At 37.6% G+C, this 25,047-nt stretch overlaps 1 protein-coding gene across 3 annotated transcripts in view; it reads left to right on the top strand.

The window, feature by feature from the left end:
- The window catches only part of SEL1L2 (SEL1L2 adaptor subunit of SYVN1 ubiquitin ligase), an 83,609-nt gene that overhangs the window by 7,369 nt on the left and 51,193 nt on the right, over window positions 1-25,047 (top strand). For all 3 annotated transcript variants that reach the window (XM_074317677.2, XM_074317676.2, XM_074317675.2), the window contains exon 2: window positions 688-850. In XM_074317677.2, coding sequence (XP_074173778.1) covers window positions 688-850 — 163 coding nt within the window. The remainder of the gene's footprint in view (window positions 1-687; window positions 851-25,047) is intronic.

Genomic DNA, 25,047 nt, shown 5'->3' with positions numbered 1-25,047 from the left:
TATTGTAGGACAAGTGCCTCAATTTCTCACCTCACTTGGTATATAAGCTTCAAGCCTAATGTATCCTATATATTTCTACTTTCTAGCAGCTTCACTATTTGTCATATACAGAAGATGTCAAAAAAATGTATACACTTTTTTTTTTCAATCTAGCTGTGGAGGGCGCAGCTCACTGGCCCATGTGGGAATTGAACCAACGACCTTGGTGTTATGAGCACTGTGCTCTAACCACTAAACAAAACAGCCACCCCATGTATACACATTATAAGAAAGGAAAAAACTATTAAAATTGTAATACTCAATGTATACTGATAACAAAATATGAGTACACGTCACATTTGACTACCACAATTACAAGAGGCGCTCAAAGTAGTAACCATCAGCATACAGACACTTCTGATTATGGTGAACTACTGCTTGAGCAACACTGACCAAAGTGTTACCATCTCTTAAAATGTGTATACTTTATTTTGGCATCTCCAGTATATTTGAAACAATAATCTTACGCTAATCTAGGGATTTAAAAGATCTACTGGTCTAGAGATGTAATGGACTTCAGCTAAACCGTATTGTTAGGAGCAGTGACATCTGCATCCTACTTGTTAGAGAGAAGTAGTATGTATGAAGGAGGGAGCAGAAAATGTAATTTTGGATAATCAAACTTCTAACTTCATATTCTTGAAACAGAGCCTACATACTTTTTGCCAAAGCAGCTGACATGGGGAACTTGAAAGCTATGGAGAAAATGGCTGATGCCTTGCTATTTGGAAATTTGGGCATGCAAAACATAACAGCAGCTATCCAATTATATGAGTCCTTGGCTAAAGAAGGATCATGTAAAGCCCAAAATGTGAGTTTTAAAAGAAAATTAAATCTTAAATAGCTACATCTTGAAATAACTATAGACAAGTAACATGTGAAAGGAGTTGGGCAATAGTATTCCCACGCTACTACGTGACCCTAGACCTACGGAAGTTACTGTAATGCACCGAAATAGTAGTGTCAGCGCAGAGACACAGCTGTAGCCCTGGGCAAATTCTTACGGTTACATGGGTGGCTTTCAGGAATGGAACAGAACTGCTCTCTAATCCACATTCCCATCTTCCATGTCCAGGTTTTTTGAGAAAATTTGAGAACTCTGAACCCTTAACTTAAATTGTATATAAAATATATTCACCTATACAAAGAAATACAAAACTAAATCTATTATCTTAGAATGATGTTTTCCTGGTTTTTACATTTGAAATATTTTATAAGCTAAATACATTTCCTTTTCTGCTTTAAGAAACGTGTTTGTTTTATTCCAAGAATAACATAAGTATTTCATAGAAAATCTGGAAAGCAGAGAAAAAGTAAAAAAAAAAAAAGCTCTTCATAAGCCAACTATCCTGACTCAAATACGGTTAGGGTTGCTTTGTATTTTTCCTTGGCTTCTTCCCCTCTGCATATTTCTTTTGGCATCATCCCAATCATAATGCAAGTGCATATATCATCTTGTTTCTGGCTACTTTCACTTAATGCTGTAGCAAAAGCATGTTTTCACGTCACCGGTCTTTTTAATGAAAATATTTATTTCTGATCACAAAAGAAATTCATGCTCATTACAAAAAAATAATTTGAGAATTCAGAAAGTATGAAGAAGAAAGTAAAAGTTGTCTAAAAGCTTTACTCCCAGAGACTTTTTTTTTTTTTAACAATTTAGTAAAGTCAGAAGCTAGCTAGGCTTTGGAATTGAAAAGGTTTAAGTCCAAATCTACTCTGCCAATTGCTTATTGTATAGCTGCTTAACAAAACCCTTTCCCCTTCTTCTGCATGATAATTTTACCTTTTGGTTCACTTGCTAGTTGTTTCCGTGGTAATCTTATAGTAGTAAAATGTTAACTGTGTTTCTAGGCAGCATTGCTTATGATCGAAATGACCTGACTGGCAAAATTCCTTTGAACTGGGGGAAACTATAATGAAATATAGATACCTGACAGTGGTAGTGATTCTTATGGGGACCCTGGACACTGTATGGAGTTGTTACATGGGGAATGAAACTTTTATGTTAAAGTGTATCCCACACCCACCCAGTGTGGATCTCATTCCTTGAGTTTGAGCCATCATTTGAGGGACCGACAATGATTGCTGCTAGAAGACCGTGCGAACTGCTTCAAGGACTCTCACAGAAAGGAAGGCCTGATGATCTCTTCCAGCAAACTGGTTCCTGTGCTATAATCACCTGAATAGACTGGTGGCAACTGTAGCCTATGGGAGTCTTGTGAGTCTGTATGTTTAGTTAAACCAGAAGTTGAACCAGAAGCCCCCTGATGGGTGGGCTAACCTCTCTAATTTTTATCTGTAGAGTTAGGATAATGTTAAAATATTGGATACTGTGTCTGTCTGGTTCGCTGCTGTATCTCTAGTATTTATCACAGAGCCTGGGACAAGAGACATAATTAATTAATATATGTCTATATAATATTTAATTATGTATAAACATAATTAATTACATAATAAATAATGATGAATTAATTTATGGAGTTATTGTAAGGATTAAAATAATGTATGAAGGCACTTAATTCCATTCCTGGAACTCTGTAATCATTAATTATAAAGAAAGCATATAAATATTATTCCCACCATTATTCTTCTAGAATTTCATAACTATGTAGAATTAGTTTTACAAAAATGAGATCATATTCTAATTGCTGTTTCTTAATCTTTTTAATCACTTAACAATATATTATAGATATCTTTCTATGTAAATACATACAGATCAACATCATTTTAAATATCTGTGTATTTTAATTAATTAATTGTAATTAAACTGTTGAATACTATTTTTACCCCATGAAATTTTTTGCAATTAAATATAAATAATTATATTTACAAAACAGTAAACAGATTTATAAATGTTATCATAAAATATGAGTTATTTAATCTTCATTCTCCATATTTGGTCAATCAAAAATATAAAGTTCCTGTCTGACTTATTTCTGTTAGCATGATAACCTCAAGATCCATCTTTGTTGTCACAGAAGTCGAGAACCATGTGACTTCATTCATATGTGGGATATAAAACTGAAAGCAACAAGCGAACGAGACAAACAAAAACTCATAGACACAGACAACAGTTTAATGATTACCAGAGAGTAAGGAGGGAGGGCGGATGGTAGAAGAGGGTAAAGGGGGTCAAATCTATGGTGATGGAAGGAGAACTGACTCTGGATGGTGAGCATACAGTTTGATATATGTGATGTATTATAGAATTGTATATAATTCTACTAACCAATATCATTTTACTAACCAATATCACCACAATAAATTTAATAAAAATTAAAAGAAAATAAATTGAGACGAATAGGCCTGATAAATACATATCTATATATATATTTATCTATCTATCTATCTATCTATCTATCTATCTATCTATCTATACAGATGGTGCCAAAAAAATGTATACACATTTTTAAGAAAGGAAAAAACTGTATTAAAATTGTAATGCTCAATATATGCTGATAATAAAAGATGAATACAAGTCATGTGTATACATTTTTTTGAACCCTTGTACATATGTATATAGGTGGATAGATATATTTCCAAGATAGACCAAATGTTACCATCATATCCATCACTAAGAATGATGTCACCTAATTCCTTTCCAAACTAGTGAACATGTACTGTATTTGTCAGTGGGTGTATTAATTAATTAAGTCAACAACTGTTTCTTCGACACTTATTATTTGCTATTCCACATACTCTAGTTTGTATGGTTCTGTTGCATGGTCACATACTGCCCTCTAATCACAGTTAATTGGCCATCAGTTGCTTGCCATTGGTTTTAAGAAGAATCAGGTTGTAAAATAATTGGCTGAGTGCTAACTCAATGTCAGAAAAAACAACTCTAAATGTATGACCACTGGCCATGTGCTATCATAGCCATCTTTGTAGAGAAGAGTAGACATTTGGGGGATAATATTCTCGCAAAATGTACAATTATAGACTTTAGGCATGGTGTAGTAGCAGAGCAGGGGTTCCAGAATCAGAAAGTTCAACAGTATGTGAATCCAGATTCTACATCTTAATGATCTTCCATCTTTTGTTCATTCTGTCAGTAACACTGAAGAAGTTATTTCTCTAAATCTCAGTTTTTCCAAATCTGAAAAGGGGATTGATAATAAAGTCCACACTGTTTCATAAGGTTGTTGCAAAAACCAAATAATATCTGCAAGATCCCTTAGCCAATATTAAAAGATGTAAATGAATAACGTCATGTAACAATTTTTGCCCCAACAACTTTGTCTTTGGAGTCATTTAGTCCTGGCTTTATAGCTCTGCTCCAACACTGGCCCTTGTGGCCTGCCCTCTCTGAGTCTCAATTTCCTCATCAGTAAAATGGGGATAATATCTGTTTAGTATATGTGTGTGTTTGTATCAGGAAGACAAGAGGACAGAATGTGCGTGAAGACAAACTTATCACCTGAAAGGCTGACATTGACCTGATATACAAAATGCAACCAAACTGTTTATTGAAATGCTACAACACTGGTTGCAAAGTCTCTGTACCAAGCTGCTCTGATGTCCCATCTTCCCCTGAATTCTTCATGATCTAATGACCAAACTGTTAACATCTGAATGAGCAGGGAGCTTACAGGACCTTATCCAGTGCTACAGCTGGATTCTATTCTGAAATTTAGGCTATCATCACAGTCATCACCATTAGAAAATGTTTCCAATAGCAAGTCTTCTTGTCATTGATTTATCTCCTTATACAAAGCACAACTAGTTAGAGATTCTATGCTACAAACAATGCTTAGTTTGATGGCTGGTTGCTGGGACCAGGCTGGCCACATGCCATATGATCACAGCTCTCTAATAGGGCTGGCCATGTGACCACCTTTCTTCTCAGGTTGTTTGTGCGAGTCTGGTACAGGAATACTTCCCAGACTCAGGAAATATTACTGGGAACTGTGAGGACAACATAGCAACAGAAATCTGGCTAAAGAAGCTGGAATTGTGTAGTGAAAATGATAATGAAAGAGAATGAGAGGAATAGAGATAGACACAGACATAGAGATAGAGAGAGGAGGCGGGTAAGATAGAAAGAGTAAATGAAAAGAATGAAGACATGTACCTCTGGGGGGAAAAAGGAAGAACAATCAGAAAGACTGAAATGTAATAGATGGAAGAACCTGGAGTGCGGGAGATCTAGGAGAGATCTGAATTTAAAAGGAAAAACAAAAAAAATATGACTTCATATTATACGGTGGCATTGAGGGGGTGGGGGGAAATGCAGTTTCAGGCTATGTATAAAGAGAAGTTGGATGGAGGAAAACAAGCATAATTATTTCTTCTCATGAATCTCAAATGTTTCATCTCACAAAATTCCGAATCAACTGAAGGAAATCTCAATAAGGGCAACAAAAGTTTTTAAAATTATGAACAGAGTTCATTTAATTCATTTTCAAAGAATCTGTACTTTCTGACAGTTTGGGGAATATAGTCAATAATGTTGTAAAGATTTTGTAGGGTATCAGATGGACACATGTCTTATTAGGGAGACCACTTCATGGACGGTGTAGATGCCTGGCCACTGTGCTGTACACCTGAAGCTGAAGCTGAATTATATTGTATGCCAACTATAATTTAATATAGTCACAGGGTATGGAGTTCAGCATAGGGAATAGAGTCAATGGAATTGTAATAGATATGTACGATGTCAGGGGGGCAGTAGATTGGGGGAAGGGAGTTGTCACTTTGTGAGGGGTAAAATGTCTGGCTATTGCATTGTTTTGTGCACCTGAAACTAATGAAAAAAAAAGGGGGGGTGAGAGAGATAGACAGAGAGAGAGAGAGAGAGAGAGAGAGAGAGAGAGAGAGAGAGAGAGAGACAGAGAGAGAAACAGAGAGAGAAGAATCTGTACTTTCTGAATAAGGAAAACTATTAATTGATGGAGTAGTCTTCATGAAAATAGTGGAAAGTGAAGAAATAGCAAACAAAACTGAGTCATAGCCTCTAGGATATTCTATGAGATATTGTACTATACCAGCCAGAGGTAGATAAATTATTGTCTTTTATTTCTCTGATTCTCATTCAGCAAGCAAACACTCAAAATTAGAAACACTCACTCTTTTCTTGATATTGATGAACTGTTTCAGTAGGAAATTTGTAATTTTGCCAAACAAGAAGGTAGCATTAAGCCTCATGTGCTTTAAGATTCAAGAAATGAATCATCTACGTCATATAACCTTAAAATTTAAGTTAATTTTGGTAATCTCTAAATGGTAGTATTATTTGTAGCTATTTTCTTTTTAAAGTTACTTTTCTGGTTATTTTTTTCTCTAAGTTTTTTATTCATGGGTATACATTACTTAGATATCAGAAAAAATTAACTTAGATGCATGTACTCCCTTGTTGACAAAATTTAAAACAGTTTTACTGTGGATTATAAGAAAATCCATTCTATTATCTAAAAATAACTATAATTGATATATAAAAGAGAAGGATTTTACCATGCTTTGTGATTCTAGAATAATTCTATCACAACGGCAGACTCCATATATTCTTCATTTATTTCAGATTTGAATTATGCAAATGTTTCATACAGGGACTATAGATATCAGCACTGTACTACTACTGAAAAATTTTTTTATATCAACCTAACAATCACTTTGATAATTCTAGGATTACCTATGTAAAGCATTTCATCCTGACATTAATGCTCTTTTTGTGTTAATGATGCTGACAGGATCTGAGTTGCTCATTAGAATTGATTCACACTTTTGCTTGGTATGCAATTTGAGCTGAAAGTAAAGATCTCAGATGCTTTCAAGTCTGTACAACAATTAACGGAAACTCGCTGAATCTTTTTCTCTTTTAATAACAATTTCTTATATAACAAGTAAAAGGAGGAATATTTAATTTTTAAATTGTTATTATGAAACCTGAGTAATTTGCTTTGAAATATAATAAAGTATCCTCAATATTTAACTCTTTCCATTCAAATTCCAGCTACTAGAACAGTTCCTTAGAAACCACAGCACAATGGTTGAGTTCAGAATCAAGTCTTATAAACAAATGTAATTTGCAGAGCTTGACCTTTACAGACCACTGCAAGTGCCATTGATGTCATCACTATTATGTAGCTTCTTTCAATTTGCAGCATTTTTTTCTCGATTAAGATTTAATCATTCTATCTCATTTTATCTCAGCCCTTATCTCAGAAAAAGATCAAATGCCAAAAACTGATTATTGTAAAGTCGTTAGGTGATAATGCCCAAATGTAGAGGAATAGGACAGGACTGACTATAATCAGGATATTTACTACAGGAGAGCCCATAACATCTTTTGTCTTCCTCTAGTGCCTGTCATGTTTTAAGCAGTATTTTAAAATTTAAAAATAAATAAAGTTGAACCTTCCAGAGAATTAACTCAAAATCACCCATTGTTGTTTCTCTGCTAAAGAGAAAGGGAATGTGCCGTAAGGGATGATTCTTTAAAGCTGGTAACATCATGGTTTTAGTTCTTACTTTCTAGAATGAACTTTATACAAAGGAAAGCTCTTCTCCCAGTCACAGGATGAAAATTTAACTCCCACACAATTCACTTCATAAACTTCATGACCTCACAAATTTCTCCAGAAAGATCAGGCCAAAATGTATGGTACTTTCTGCACAAAATGATACACCATTGGTGAAAGCATCTTAAAATACAAGCTCAACTAAATAGAACAGTATCTTCATTTCCTTATATAAAGGTCAGTATATTTGTTTACTATCAAAGTTTCCATATAAATAATTCAGATTCTAAACTGAGCAGAATCAAAACTTGCTGGGAGTCGCAAGAAAAAAAAATCCAATGTTGGCTAGAGAGATCTTAAAAGGAGCCAATTTAACCATTTTCAACATAAACTACATGGGTTAGTGGAGTACCAGGATTCCAGACACCTTCCATGAGTGATAATAGAATTTATGGTCAGTTTTCCTAAAAAGGGAACCTTGGAGACCGAAGAGAAATTAGTTACATTATATATATATATATATATTTCAGTTTATGGATTAGTAGATTACACAAATTATACTTATAAACCACATGTTTGAGCTATTATGCCTTTAGGAACTGAACTCTGTTGTCAATCCCCTAGTTTAAGAAGTAACAGTTCTTTGTCCTTAAAATTGTAATATAAAGTTTAAGAATGTATTCATTTTCTATTTTGATTGAAATATCAGACCTTGTATCGTGATTTTAGGGAGACATTTAACAAAATCTCATATGGTGTTCTCATGGGCTAGATGGAAAAATAAAAATGTAGGTTTTGATGATGGTATATAAAGAGAATAGACTAATGGATTGGTGCCATTGTGAAAGCAAGTCTCTGGCAATCTGCCACAGGATTCTGCTTATGACCCTGTGCTCTTCAAATATTTCATCAACTATTGAGTGGAATGGCTAAGACCGGATTGTTTTAATATGAAGCATGGAAAGAAAGGCATATTACCAATTATATGTAAGAGTAAGGAATGAACTTCTAAAAATGGTGACAGTTCCAAATGATAAAGCTCCAAATTAGTAGAGCCTTGAAAATATTAGAAACACCAAAACAGACTTTTACAATTATGTTCTGACAAAATATAATATTATGACTCTATTGAAAAGAGAAGCAAGGAGAAAAAGTGAGAAAGTGATGTAGATGAACTAAATCAATATGTATAATATAACAAATCTACATATACAGAAAAAACGTATACAGAGTGTGCCAAAAAAGTATACACATTTTAAGAAAGGAAAACTGTATTAAAATTATAATACTCTATACCAATTACAAAAGATGAATACAAGTCACATTTGACTTCTGAAATTATAAGAGGTGCTCAAAGTGGTTACCATCAGTGCCATTTTAATACAGATTTTTCCTATCTTAAAATGTGTAAACATTTTTTTGGCACGCTGTGTATAAGTTAACAGAAAATAGGAGCAACTTATCTGGAGTTATAGTGGTGGTAATTATCAGAGGGATACAGCTAAAATAATTGAAAAAGGTTGTTTATGAAGAGAATAAAGCATGACCTGGAAAGGGGCAGGGCACTGATATTTATTATTATAAGCTCTCAGAAGTATTAGAACTTTAATTTTTGATAAAAATTTGTATAAAACATTAAATTATTAATTCTTCCCAACAAAAGAAATTGTGTTTAAAATCAAACAAGCATATTTATATTCAGAATTAAAAGGTAGAATGTACTTTTCTCAGAAGCACCTGAAGCAGGGTGCCACAAACATCTTTTGCAGTGAGTTCAAATATTTTGGCCCAATCCAATTCCATTCTTGGGTACTGAGAGAATTTATAAATGATGTCACTGCCAACTTATCAGTGACTAAAAAGGGCAGGAAAGGAGCCACAAGGCTTGGAGGATGGCTGTCAAATTCTACAGATCACACATTGTGCTGATGAGTTTAATGGGTAAGATTCTCCATTATATTTTCAAAATGTTTGTTTATGAAAATCCGTAAAATGAAGCAGTACTATTTGTCAATCAGCATGAGTTGACTAAGAACAATTTGTGTTAAACAAGCTCTATTTTATAGTTACTAGACTTAGAAACCTGAAAATTGTGATAGAGATGATAACCCTATATTTTATCTGTTATAAAACGCCATCAACAATAAGTTATATACTTTTAAAATGTAAGTTATATAATTGTATTATATAAATGCTGTCAATTAAAATATAAAGCAGTATTTCCTTATTAGAATTTTTGTTTTATTTCTATTAAAACTGTTGTTTTAGACATTTTAGACATAGATTTTTATATGTCAGTCTTTCATTACATAAAAAGTTAAGTATAAGTTAAATACAATGTTCCAAAATCTTCTCATTCAGAGTCCCACTGAATCAGTTTTAAACTTAGAAAACTTGGTTGATAATTGTCTTTGTCCAGCATGATATCATTCTCAGTACCATGAAGGATATCAGTAGTGCAACATTTCTTAAGGGTGTGTTCCTCAATTACCACCAGGATTTCTTCCAAAGTACTGATTCATTCTGCAACTATTAATGATAAAACTTTCCAATTTGACTAAACATACTTTTTTTCTTTCTTCAATTGAACCACATGTTGCTGGAAGTTCAACATCAGCAAAATTTTCTGACAATGCTTGATGTTGAATACCTTAATCATAATCTTTTCTGATAAATTGGTCAAAATAACTTCTCATTGTTCGTTAGTTTTCATCTATTCCTAGGAATTTGGTGTTTTTCCTGCATGCATTGGCATATTTTGACTTGTGACAGCCATTCATTTTACAAATAATTTACTAGCAAAATGTAACAGTTTCATTTACATTGGGATATCCTCCCCTTTTTAGGAAATGTAACTACTTTGTTTTAATAAGGTCATGATAGAAATATGGCATCCACAATGTAGACCAGATTCAGAGAACACAGAAGATGGTGAATATAACCTAAAATATAACACATGAGGAAGGCAGAATAGGGCATCTTTGTAGAAGAGAACAATTGAGGTAACAGACTGTGGCCTTCAAGTGTCTAAAAGGCAGAGAGTGGAGAGGACAGCTAAGATGGTGCAGTAGGTAAATGCTGTGCTTACTTTCTCTCACAAGCACATCAAAAGTACAACTAATCCACAAAACAACCATTATTGAGAATCGCTGTAATGCAGGGACTCAGCTCCCACTCCCCGCACAAGAACGCAGGATATGGCGAGGCCAAAAAGGAACACCAACAGAACCATGGATGGGGGTTCATACCTGTCATTCAGGGTGTCACGCAGGGTCTCAGCTTCCACTCCCCACACAAGAACACAGGATACGGTGAGGCCAAAAAGGAACACCCACAGAGCCATAGATGGGGGAGTCATACCGCTATATTCTCGCTGGCAGCATCCACCTCTCTGCAATCCGCAATCCACACTCCGCTGCTTGCTAACTCAGCCACCATCTTCTTGCTAGCCCCCATTTGCTGCTAGCGTAGCCACAGCAGTTATATTAGTAGCCAATGGCTCACTGGTTACAGCTGACGGCCAACTAGCCACAGCTGATGGCCATCTGATCACAGTTGATGGCCATTTACTACCTGAGCCAGCACCTTTCCACGTGAGGCCAAGAGCCTGGAAACTGCACTCCTGGCTCTGTCCCCACAATCACCTTATATCAGGCTGAACCGAAGCCTTTTGTGGGGACAGAGCCCCAGAAAGTAGTTTACAGGCTCTCGGCCTCACGTGGAGGAGTGCTGGCTCGGGTAGTAGATGGCCGTCAGCTGTGGCTGATTGGCCGTCAGCTGTAGCCAGTTAGCCAATTAGCCGCTAATATAACTGCTGCGGCTACGAAGGAGAGCCCAGGAGAGTGGAGGAGAGTAGAGGAGAGTGAAAGAGAGAAAGAATGGGGCTAGCAAGAAGATGGCGGCTGGGCTGGCAAGCGTGGATGGCGGTTTGCGGACAGTGTGGATCCAGCCTCCAGTGAGAGTATAGTGCCGCCAGCGAGAATATAGTGGTATGACTCCCCTACCTGTGGCTCCGTGGTGTTCCTTTTTGGCCTCACCATATCCTGCGTTCTTGGGTGGGGAGTGGGAGCAGAGACCCCGCCGGACTCCCCGCACGACAAATGGCGCAGCGAGCAGGGTCTCCCGCATGACACCTTTCAATTAAGGTCGTACAGAAGAAGGCACCTCCAGACTGGTAAGAAGGGCAGAGACACAGAGCGGGCTAGTCCCACACCCGTGTGTGGCCATTAAAGATCAGAAGGGAAATTTTGGCTGTGGGGGTCCCCCTTACCCCAAGAGGAGCAAGAGGTGCCAGCCCCACCCCAGCCCAGAGTTCCAGTGCTGGGGAGAGAAGTCCCCATAATTCTGGTTGTGAAAACCAGCAGAGATTGTGACTGAGTGAGACTGAGTGCAGATGCACTCCCAGGCGTTCCGCTTAAAGGGACTGCATGCAGACATACCCACCAACAGAGTCACTCGCTCTGAGCTCCAGCAGTAGGGCAGCAGCTGGAAAGGCAGGAGAGATAATGGTGGGGAACTGAGTTGTCTCTCTTGGGATGGGGACTAGAGAGGAGTCTTTCTCCCAGATGGGGGGTCTGGTGGACGCCACTGTTTCTTTGCTGAGCCCTCCCCCTTCCTCATTTGCAGACACAGGTGGCCACCATATATGAGTCTCTCAGTCGTTCATTTGCTATGCGCTGGTAATTCAAGACCCACGCCACCCAATTTTGGGGCACACCCAGGCCACTTTCAGTGACTTTTTTGTGCAGACTGCCTACCTTGGCTCAAGCTGCAGACTTTCCTAGGGTCTCTCAAAGGTTTGCAGAACCCAGACAAACAGCATCTGGCTTGAGCATATCCTGTACCTCTGGCTGAGCAGCCCTCAGCATAGCACTAGCGGCAACCAGCCTTGGTTTGTGGCTTGGCCTCTCAAGGTGCTTCCAAGCATGGTATGGGTGGCAGCCAACTGTGGATTTCTTTGGGGTTTCCACCGGGTGGCCCCATGTGGGGCATGGGCTGTAGCTGAACTTGACCTACAGCGGATCCCCTCCAAGGTGGTCCTGGGGCTGGCGCCCCCAGTGGCCAACTTCAAAATGAGCTGGAGCATTACCCATCCGCCTCCAATGGGATACACCCAAGGGGCAGACTGGGCAGACACCAGAGTCCTGCTGAGGCAGATCCTGCTCTGTAGGATCAGCCCCTGCACAACTCTTCCACTCTAGTCAAGGCCAGTCCTCACAAGTAGTGAACCCAAGGGTCTTTCCCTCTCATTGATGTGCAATTATCAACCAAGTCTCAACTACAAGAGGAGGGCACATACAACCCCCAAAAGGGACACACCTAGAGTGCACGGCTCAGTTGACCAGAAAGACAGTGCCATTGAACCCCACAGCACACCTACTACATAATAAGGCCACTCTACTAAGACCAGAAGACATAGCAGCCCCACATAATACATAGAAAGAAACACAAGAAGGCAGCCAAAATGGGGAGACAGAGAAATATATCCCAAATAAAAGAACAGAACAAAGCTCCAGAAAAAGAACTAAATGAAATGGAGATAAGCAATCTATCAGAAACAGAGTTCCAAACTCTGGTTATAAGGATGCTCAGTGATCTCTGAGAGCACTTCAACAGAGAGATAGGAAGCATTAAAATTGAGATGGAAACCATGAAAAAGAATCAGTTAGAAATAAAGGATACAATAATGGAAATGAAGAATATGTTATAGGAAATCAACAATAGATTAAATGAAGCAGAAGATCCAACCAGGAATGTAGAACATAAGGTAGCAGAAAACACTTAACCAGAACAGCAAAAAGAAAAAAGAATCCAAAAAATTGAGGAAAGTTTAAGGGGCCTCCAGGACAATATCAAGCGAACCAATATTTGCATTATAGGGATACCAGAATGAGGAGAGAGCGAACAAGGAATTGAGAACCTATTTGAAGAAATAATGACAGAGAACTTCCCTAACCTGGTAAAGGAAATAGACATACAAGCCCAGGAAGCACAGAGAGTCCCAAAAAGGATAAACTCAAAGAGGCCAACACCAAGATACATCATAATTAAAATGCCAAAGTTTAAAGATAAAAAGAATCTTAAAAGCAGCAAGAGAAAAGCAGTCAGTTACCTACAAGGGAGCCCCCATAAGACGGACAGCTGATCTCAACAGAAACTTTGCAGGCAAGAAGGGACTGGCAGGAAATATTCCAAGTGATGAAAAGCAACAACACACAACCAAGATTGCTCTATCCAACAAGGCTGTGATTTAGAATTGAAGGACAGATAAGGAGCTTGCCAGACAAGAAAAAGCTGAAGGAGTTCATTGCCACCAAACCAGTATTACAAGGAATCTTAGAGGGACTTCTTTAAGATGGGAGGGGGTTAAAGATGGGTGGAAGTGGAAGGGATTAAGAAGAACACATTAGTTGTTACACAGTAGTCATGGGGATGTAAGGTACAGCATAAGAAATACAGTCAATATTATTGTAATAACTAGGTATGGTGTCAGATAGGTAATAGATTTATCAGGGTGATAGAAGGGACTGGCGTTGTGGGCAGGGTGAAAAAGGTGAAGGCATTAAAAAATACAAATTGATAGTTAATACAATATGAGGAATATAATCAATGATGTTGTAAGGTGCCAGATGGGCACTGGACTTATCAGGGTGATCACTTCATAGACTTTGTCCGATGTGCTAGACACTTGAAGCTGAAGTAGAATAATATTGAATATCAACTATAACTAAATATATAGGTATATGTAATCACGGGATATGGAGTACAACATAGGGAAGATAGTCAATGGTATTGTAACAGCTGTATAAGATGTCAGAGGGGTAGTAGATTGGGGGGTGGGTTGTTATCACTTTATGAGGGGTTTAAATGTGTAACTATTATGTTGTTTTGTATACCTGAAACTAACACAAAATAATTCTTTTTTTTAAGAATTTGCTCACTTTTTTTATTTTTAAAGATTTTATTGGGGAAGGGGAACAGGACTGTATGGGGGAACAGTGTGTACTTCTAGGACTTTTTTCCAAGTCAAGTTGTTGTCCTTTCAATCTTAGTTGTGGAGGGTGCAGCTCAGCTCCAGGTCCAGTTGCCATTTTCTAGTTGCAGGGGGCACAGTCCACCATCCCTTCTGGGAGTCGAACCGGCAACCTTGTGGTTGAGAGGACGCATTCCAACCAACTGAGCCATCCGGGAGGCAGCTCAGCTCAAGGTGCCGTGTTCAATCTTAGTTGCAGGGGGTGGAACCCATCATCCCTTGTGGGACTCGAGGAATTCAACCGGCAACCTTGTGGTTGAGAGCCCACTGGCCCATGTGGGAATCGAAACAACAGCCTTCGGAGTTAGGAGCATGGAGCTCTAACTGCCTGAGCCACCGGGCTGGCCCCAAAATATATTTTAAAAAATAAAATAAAAGGCAGAGGGTGTTGCAAGAAGGAATTGATTTGTTAAGCACCAAATTACTACACCTTTCAAGGCAAGTAAGTTCTAAGGCAGCAACTACCATATAGAGATTAATTTTGGTTCACTATGTATCTATTAACTTAATGAATTTCCCATCATCAGAGATGTTATACTTATACTGCTTAGGATTCTCTGAGTTTCAGGTACAGGAAATACAACCTAATTGGCTTAAGCAAAAGTGGGATTTATTGTCTCATGTAACTGTGAAGTCCAAGTTGTAGCTGCCTTTAAACAATCTGGATCAAGAGGGTAGATCAGGATGTACTTTCTTGGTCTCTTCACTTTGCTTTTTCTTTAATGGTTTTATTTTGAGCAGACTGACCCCATATGGAGGCAAAGATGGCCTCCAACAACCCTAAGTTTCATTATACCTTATATATGGAAGTCACTGTGAAAGAAGTCAGCTTCTTTCTACTGATTTCAGCAAAAGAACTAGGTTACATCACAAGCCCACCCTGAATCAATCATTATATCTAGGAGAAAAATAATCTGATTGGTTGAGCCTATGTCAGATGATCCTACCAGATTCTGAAAGGGTTGAGGAGGCCTATTAAACCAAATTAACTAAGAGTGGAAGAAATATAGTTTCACAAAGAGAATCCAGGCAGACAAAAAAGTATTCACTGACTATATGTACAAGCAAAATTAAGATTTTATATGGAAAAGCATCCTAAACAAAATTAAAAAGCTAAAAATTTGCAAAATTATTTTCAAAAAATAATCACACAAAGAAAATTTTTAATTTATTTTTAAAAATAGAAATGATATTACATTCTGTGACTATAAGCAATAAAAATTAATGACAAAAAGATAGCTTAAAATTTAGCTCTTTATAAAACTTCAAGAGTCTCCTAATTTTTAGCCAAGGGCAAAGACAAAATAGAAACAAATAACATATGAAGAGCTCAGTGATGATAACACTACATATAAAAGTTACGGAATATGGTTAAAGCCAAATGCAGAGGAAAATGAACAGCATTAAAAGTTTTAATAAACAAGAAATATAAGCATGTATTTTAAAAGCATAAAGAAAAAACAGCAAAATAAAATAAAAGTAGAAAAGGGAAAAGTATATATATTCTTCTTTGATTCTGTACCAAAACTCAATAGTGATAACTTTTGAAAGATTAGCTACAATGTGGAATATGAAATCAGATTAATGAATTTTTTCCTATTCTCTTACATTAATACCAACTAGTCTATCTTGCATTTTTTTTTTTTAAATTAAATTTATTGGGGTGACAATTGTTAGTAAAATTACATAGATTTCAGGTGTACAATTCTGTATTACATCATCTATAAATCCCATTGTATGTTCATCACCCAGAGTCAGTTCTTCCATCACCATATATTCGATCCCCCTTACCCTCACCTCCCCCCCCACCCCCCTTACCCTCTGGCAACCACTAAACTATTGTCCGTGTCTATGAGTTTCTGTTTCTCATTTGTTTGTCTTGTTCTTTTGTTGTTTTTTGTTTATATACCACATATCAGTGAAATCACATGGTTCTCTGCTTTTTCTGTCTGACTTGTTTCGCTCAGCATTACTCTCTCAAGATCCATCCATGTTGTCACAAATGTTCCTATATCATCTTTTCTCACTGCCGAATAGTATTCCATTGTGTATATGTACCACAACTTCTTTATCCATTCATCTATCGAAGGACATTTTGATTGTTTCCATGTCTTGGCCACCGTAAACAAAGCTGCAATGAACATTGGAGCACACGTGTCTTTATCTATAAATGTTTTCAGATGTTTTGGGTAGATACCCAGGAGAGGGATTGCTGGGTCATACGGCAATTCTATTCGTAATTCTTTGAGGAACCTCCACACTGCCTTCCATAACGGCTGCACCAATCTGCATTCCCACCAACAGTGTATGAGGGTTCCTTTTTCGCCACAACCTCTCCAACATTTGTTACTATTTGTCTTGTTGATGATAGCCATTCTGACTGGGGTGAGGTGATATCTCATTGTGGTTTTGATTTGCATTTCTCTGATGATTAGTGATGTTGAGCATTTTTTCATATGTTTATTTGCCATTTGTATGTCTTCTTTGGAGAAATGTCTCTTCAAGTCCTCTGCCCATTTTTCAATTGGGTTGTTTGTTTTTTTGTTGTTGAGTTGCATGAGTTCCTTGTATATTCTGGATACTAGCCCCTTATCGGAGGCACTGTTAGCAAAAATCTTCTCCCATTCAGTTGGTGGCCTCTTTATTTTGTCAATGGTTTCTTTTGCTGTGCAGAAGCTTTTAAGTTTCATATAGTCCCATTCGTTTATTTTAGCTTTTACTTCCATTGCCTTTGGAGTCAAGTTCATAAAATGCTCTTTGAACCCAAGGTCCATAAGTTTAGTACCTATGTTTTCTTCTATGCAGTTTATTGTGTCAGGTCTTATGCTTAAGTCTTTGATCCATTTTGAATTAACTTTGGTACATGGTGACAAATAGCACTCCAGTTTCATTCTTTTGCACGTGGCTATCCAATTCTCCCAGCACCATTTATTGAAGAGGCTGTCTTTGCTCCATTGTATGTTTTTAGCTTCTTTGTCAAAAATTATCTGTCCATATTTATGTGGTTTTATTTCTGGGTTCTCAATTCTATTCCATTGGTCTATGTGTCTGTTTTTCTGCCAATACCATGCTGTTTTGATTATTGTGGCCCTGTAGTACAGGCCAAAGTCAGGAAGTGTGATACCTCCATTATAGTTCTTTTTTCTTAAGATTGCTTTGGCTATTCGGGGTCTTTTGTGGTTCCAAACAAATCTGATGATTTTTTGTTCTATTTCTTTAAAATATGCCATTGGGATTTTGATGGGGATTGCATTGAATCTGTATATTGCTTTGGGTAATATGGCCATTTTAACTATGTTGATTCTTCCAATCCATGAGCATGGAATGTCTTTCCATTTCTTTGTGTCTTCTTCAATTTCTTTCAAAAATGTCTTATAGTTTTCAGCATATAGGTCTTTCACATCCTTGGTTAAGTTTATTCCTAGGTACTTTATTCTTTTTGCTGCAATTGCAAAAGGAATTGTTTTTTGTATTTCTTTTTCTGAGATTTCATTGTTAGTATATAGGAAGGCAATGGACTTTTGTGCGTTGATTTTGTAGCCGGCAACTTTACTGTATTCGTTGATTGTTTCTAGTAGCTTTTTGGTGGAGTCTTTAGGGTTTTCTATATATAGCATCATGTCATCTGCAAAGAGTGATAATTTAACTTCTTCATTCCCAATTTGGATGCCTTTTATTTCTTTCTCTTGCCTGATTGCTCTGGCAAGGACTTCCAACACTATGTTGAAAAGCAGAGGTGATAGGGGACATCCCTGTCGTGTTCCTGAACGTAGAGCAAAGGGCTTCAGCTTTTCTCCATTAATTATGAGATTAGCAGAGGGCTTGTCATATATGGCCTTTATTATGTTAAGGTATTTTCCTTCTATACCCATTTTATTAAGTGTTTTAATCATAAATGGATGTTGTATCTTGTCAAATGCTTTTTCTGCATCAATTGATATAATCGTATGATTTTTGTCCTTTATTTTGTTTATGTGATGTATCACATTGATGGATTTGCGGATGTTGAACCATCCTTGTGCCCCGGGGATGAACTCCACTTGGTCGTGATGAATAATCTTTTTAATGCATTGTTGTATTCGATTTGCTAGAATTTTATTTAGGATTTTTGCATCGGTATTCATTAGAGATATTGGTCTGTAGTTTTCTTTTTTTGTGCTGTCCTTACCAGGTTTTGGTATCAGGGTAATGTTGGCCTCATAAAATGAGTTAGGGAGTACTGTCTCTTCTTCAATTTTTTGGAAGAGTTTGTGCAGAATTGGTATTAGATCCTCTTTGAAGGTTTGGTAGAATTCACTAGTGAAGCCATCTGGTCCTGGACTTTTGCTTTTGGGAAGGTTTTGGATGACTGATTCAATTTCGTTACTGGTGATCGGTCTGTTTAGATTTTCCAGTTCTTCATGGTTCAGCCTTGGAAGGTTATATGTTTCTAAGAACTTGTCCATTTCTTCTAGGTTGTTGAATTTGGTGGCATATAGTCCTTCATAGTATTCTTGGATGATCCTTTGTATTTCTGTGGTGTCCGTGATAACTTCCCCTTTTACGTTTCTGATTTTGTTAATCAGTGTCTTCTCTCTTTTTATCTTAGTAAGTCTAGCCAAGGGTTTGTCAATTTTGTTAATCTTTTCAAAGAACCAGCTCTTTGTCACATTAATTTTTTCTATTGTCTTTTTGTTCTCTATTTCATTTATTTCTGCTTTAATTTTTATTATTTCCTTTCTTCTGCTGACCTTGGGTTTTACTTGTTCTTCTTTTTCTAGTTCTTTAAGGTGTAACATGAGGTTATTTATTTGGGAGTTTTCTTGTTTCTTGAGATAGGCCTGTAATGAGATAAATTTCCCTCTTAAAACTGCTTTCACTGCATCCCAGAAATTTTGGTAGGATGTATTTTCATTGTCATTTGTTTCTATGTATCTTTTGATCTCTCCTCTAATTTCTTCTTTGACCCAGTCCTTCTTTAAAAGTATGTTGTTTAATCTCCATGTATTTGTGTTTTTTCCCGCTTTCTTTTTACAGTTGATATCCAATTTCAAAGCCTTGTGATCAGAGAATATGCATGGTATGATTTCAATCTTCTTAAATTTGTTGAGACTGATTTTATGTCCCAATATATGGTCTATCCTTGAGAATGTTCCGTGTACACCAGAAAAGAATGTATAGTCTGATGTTTTAGGATGAAGTGCTCTATAAATGTCAATTATGTCCATTTCATCTAATGTGTCATTTAGGGCTACTATTTCGTTATTTATTTTCTGTTTGGATGATCTATCCATAGCTGTCAATGATGTATTTAAGTCCCCTAGTATAATTGTGTTTTGGTCAATTTCTCCCTTTAGTTCTGTTAGTAGTTGCTTGGTGTATTTCGGTGCTCCCTGATTGGGGGCATAAATATTGATGACTGTTATGTCTTCTTGTTGTACAGTCCCCTTCACCATTATGAAATGTCCATCTTTATCTCTTGTTATCTTTTTCACCTTGAAGTCTGTTTCATCTGATATCATTATGGCTACACCTGATTTTCTCTGGGTACCATTTGCTTGGAGTGTCAATTTCCACCCTTTCACTTTGAGTCTATGCTTGTCCTTGTAGCTGAGATGTGTCTCTTGGAGACAGCATATGGTTGGGTTTAGTTTTTTGATCCAATCTGCTACTCTGTGCCTTTTTATTGGTGAGTTCAGTCCATTTACATTTAGGGTGATTATTGATATGTGAGGATTTCCTGTCATTCTATCTTTAGTTTTCTGGTAAGGCTGTGTCTCCATTGTTTCTTTGCCTTTTTGTTGTTGTCTATTATTTCTGTGTGGTGGTATTCTATGATGTTTCCCTCTGTTTCTTCTCTTATTTCAGTATATATTTCAGTTCTGGATTTTTTTTGAGTGGTTACCCTTAAGTTTATGTAAAAGAAAGTTTGATATTTAGAGTATTCCATTATCTTCAGCACGCTTACTCTCTCCATTCCCATATTCCGGTTCAGGCCTTTACTCTCCCCCTTTTTGAGTTTTGGTTGCCACAAATTGTCCCTGTTGATGGTGGTCGAATAGCCTCCTTTAGTATTTCTTGTAGTGCAGGTCGTGTATTAGAAAATTCCCTCAGCTTCTGTATGTCTGGAAAGGTCTTTATTCCTCCTTCATATCTAAAGGATATCTTTGTTGGATATATTATTCTTGGCTCATGATTTCTCTCTTTCAATAGTTTGAATATTTGGTTCCACTCCCTCCTGGCTTGTAGAGTTTCTGCTGAAAAATCTGATGATAATCTAATGGGCTTTCCTTTGTAAGTTACCGTCTTCTTTTCCCTGGCTGCCTTGAGGATTCTTTCTTTGTCGTTGATTTTAGACAGCTTCAATACAATGTGCCTTGGAGAAGGCCTGTTGGGATTGAGGTAACTAGGTGTTCTATTTGCTTCTTGGATTCGAGGGTCCAGTTCTGTCCACAAATTTGGGAAGTTCTCATCGACAATTTGTTTGAATATATTCTCTGTTCCCTTCTCTCTTTCTTCTCCTTCTGGTATGCCCATTATTCTTATATTGCTCTTTCTGATGGAGTCAGAAAGTTCTTGTAGAGTTCTTTCATTTCTTTTAAGTCTCAAGTCTCTTTCTTCTTCTCTCTGTGTCATTTCCAGGTTTCTATCTTCGATGTCACTGACTCTTTCCTCCATCTGGTCAACTCTACTACCTAAGCTGGTTATTTCATTCTTAATTTCTTCTATTGAGTTCTTAATCTCCAGAAATTCTATTTGGTTCTTTTTTAAGATTTCAATCTCTTTCGTAAAATGCTCATGCTGTTCTTTGATTGAGTTTCTGAGTTCCTTTAACTGCCTATCTGTGTTTTCTTGTATCTCGTTGAGTTTTTTCAGAACTGCAATCTTGAATTCTCTGTCATTTAAGTCACATATTTCTGTATCTTTAAGTGCCTTCTCTGGAGATTTTTCACTTTCTTTCTGAGTTATCTTGTTGCCTTGGTTATTCATGGCGATTACTGGTTTACTATTTCTCTTCCTAGACATCTACAGAAGTGGCTTCTGCAACAGGTTGATAGAAAGCGGTCTTTCTTTTGTTTGCCAGTACTTGTTGGTAGAATGTTTTATTATTTCTCCAACTGCAACTTATTTTCCTTCTCCCACACAGTAGTGCTATGTTTTCTCTGCACTATTCCAACTTCTCACACAATGGGGGGATTCCCTGGGAGACGGGCTTCTCCTCTGTTAATAGTTCGTCTAGGTCACAGGGCGCAGTGTCCCGGTGGGTATGCGGAGAGCTTTTGATGTTCCAAAGCTCTTCCAGCTCCTGATTCAGAGCCCGTATGTTTCAGCAGTTCTGTTTACTCCTGCAGGGATCCGCCCAGATAGGTGGGGTCAGAGGCGGGGTGAGTTGTGACAGGTGGCCCAGAGCAATGGCGGCGACCACCACCACAGCCGGTCCTGCTTCCACAGCTCTCTCCCCTTTGCTGGAACTAGTTGGGCTGTGAAATTGTGTTTGCAGTCCACAGTTCTCAAAACAGCAAATTTTCTGTTGTTTTGATCTGACACTGCTAGTGTTCCACTTCTAGCTCTGGGCAGGTGGGGGCGGGGCGAGCTCTGGGAGGGGAGGGAGGGGGCGGCTAGTCTCAGTGCCTAAGGCTCCGTTCTCTGCTCGGCAGTGAGGGCTTAAACCACCGTTTTCAGCCTTTTTCCCTCAGTCTTTTCTCCGAGGTCTCTGCCGTGAGCGTTGGGTTCAGCCGTGTTATATGCTGTCCCCTCAGCCCCGTGGGCCACAAGCGGAGCCCTAGCAGTCCGAGCTCTTCCCTCTCCCGCAGCTGCGGTAGTTCCGGGAAGCAGCGAGCTCGGCGCACTGAGCTGGGTCTGCGTCCTCCGCCCGCGCGGCTCCGTCTCCGCGCACGTCTCCCTTTCCTCCTCCCTCCACTCGCGCGAATCTCCCACCTGTAGGTGATTTCAGTCGGTAGTGGGCCTCTTCGTGTTGCCTGTCTGCTGTGCAGGGAGTCCTTTGTGGAGTTTTTGTTGTTCGATTCGTTGTAAATTCCAGGGGAGCTTTACAGAGGCTCACCTCACGCCGCCATTTTTCCGGAAGTAGTCTATCTTGCATTTTTAATGGAATTGTTTTTTACCTATACATCATTTTATCACATCATGCACTGATCATTTAGAATATATTAGTTCACTGAGTTACATAAATCTTCCAAATTTGACATATTTCATTATACAATATATAAAAAAAACACACATTTGCTAATATCACCATTAGTATCATCAAAGTCTTTAAGTTAATGGAGTGTCAAGTTCATGGTAGTAGATGTAAGTTTTCCAAAATTCTAATTTTTTTCTTAAAATCTTGAATTTATTATTGACAACAAGTACTGTCAATTGTTTTTGTTGAAGTGACAGTTTGCTCTGTTCATTTGCAAGAAAATGTCTGCCAATCTAAATGAACATAGTCTGGCCATTATTCCTTCAAGCAAAGATGATGTTTCATGAAAAAAATGGCTAGTTCAGCTTGCAATTCAAACTAGTATTTCAGGCATTTAAAGCATTTCCTTGAAACACCCAACATATTTCACTGTCAGAAGAGCTTTAAGCCTATTTTCTATCTTCTCATATAGACTACTAAAAAGACATGTTTTCACAAACACTATTATAACTAATAAATGAATTCAGTAAAGTAGCAGAATACAAAATTAATACTCAGAAACAAGTTGCATTTTTATACACAAATAAACTATCAGAAAGAGAAATTAAGAAAACAATCCCATTCACAATTGCATCAAAACAACAACAACAAAAAGCAACCTAGGAATAAATTTAACCAGGGAGGTAAAAGACCTGTACTCAAAAAATTATGAGACATTGAAGAAAGAAATTGAACAAGATACAAATAAATGGAAGGTTATACCATGCTCATAGCTAGATAGAATTAACATTGTTAAAATGTCCATACTACCCAAAGCAATCTACAAATTCAATGCAATCCCTATCAAATGACATTTTTCACAGAACTAGAACAAATAATCCTAAAATTTATATGGAACCACAAAAGAGCCTGAATAGTCAAGGCAATGATAAGAAAAAAGAATAAAGTTGGAAATATCATGCTACTTGATATCAAACTATAATACAAGGCTACAGTAATCAAAACATCATGGTACTGGCATAAAAACAGATACATACGTGGCCTGACAATTAAGTTTGCACACTTGCTACCATGCGCTTACAATGGCAGCACTGGACAAACAGCTTGGTAAAGTTTCATTATCTTGGTATATCAGTGTCTCACAGCTGTATTCAGTGTCTTGTTGACTGTTCATTATTGTTGCTGCGTGTTTTTGTGTGCCATCGTGAGAATGTCTGAGCTTAAATGAGAGCAGCAAACATTAAATTTTTTGTTAAACTTGGCAAGAGTGGAAGTGAAATCAGGGACATATTAGTCCAAGTTTATGGGGATAATGCCGTAAAGAAAACAGCAGTGTACAAATGGATTAAAGGTTTTTCTGAAAGGAGAGAATGCATCAGGGCGGCCAGTAACAAGAACTGACAAATACATTGCAAAAATTCATCGAATTGTGAGTCAAAATTGTTCAGCTGACTGTGAGAAGCATAGCAGACCAAGTAAACATTGATAGAGAGACAGTTAAAATATTTACTGAAAATCTTGGCATGGGAAAGGTGTGTGCAAAAACGGTCCCAAAAGAGCTCACCAATGAACAAAAGCAAAGGAGAGCTGAAGTTTTTTCTGGAATGGCCAGAAAAACCATTGATAACATGGCCTAAAACATCATCTTGCCTCTCCAAGAGGCAAGATGATGTTTTAGGCCATGTTATCACTGTCAGTGATGAAACATGGGTGTACCAATATGACCCTGAAAAAAAGCATCAAAGTGCACTATGGAAGTCAGCCAATTCTCCACGAGCAAAAAAGTTCTGTCAGTCCAAATCAAGAGTCAAAACAATGTTGCTAACCTATTTTGATATCAGAGGGATTATTCATTAGGAATTTGTACCAACTGAACAAACAGTTAACCAAGTTTACTATTTGGAAGTGCTGAAAAGGCCGCATGAAAAAGTTAGACTACCTGAACTTTTCGCCAACAATTCATGGCTCTTGCATCACAACAATGCACCAGCTCCTCACTGTCTGTGAGGGAGTTTTTAGCCAGTAAACGAATAACTGTATTGGAACACTTTCCCTACTCCCCTGATCTGGCCTCCAGTGACTTCATTCTTTATCTGAAAATAAAGGAAATATTGAAAGGAAGACATTTTGATGACATTCAGGACATCAAGAGTAATATGACGACAGCTGTGATGGCCATTCCAGAAAAAGAGTTCCAAAATTGCTTTGAAGGGTGGACTAGGCACCGGCATTGATGCATAGCTCCCAAGGGGAGTACTTGGAAGGTGACTTCAGTGATACACAGCAATGAGGTATACAGCACTTTTTTTAGGATGAGTTTGCAAACTTAATTGTCAGGCCTCACAGATCAATGGAAGAGAATGAAGAGAACAGAAATAAACACACACCAA

The sequence above is a fragment of the Rhinolophus sinicus genome, chromosome 13 (genome assembly GCF_057876585.1).
Source record: "Rhinolophus sinicus isolate RSI-liver-muscle chromosome 13, RSI-T2T, whole genome shotgun sequence".
In the NCBI taxonomy this organism is placed as follows: domain Eukaryota; kingdom Metazoa; phylum Chordata; class Mammalia; order Chiroptera; family Rhinolophidae; genus Rhinolophus; species Rhinolophus sinicus.
Note: the sequence above shows the minus strand (reverse complement) of the source record. Positions and strands in the feature narration are given on the sequence as shown.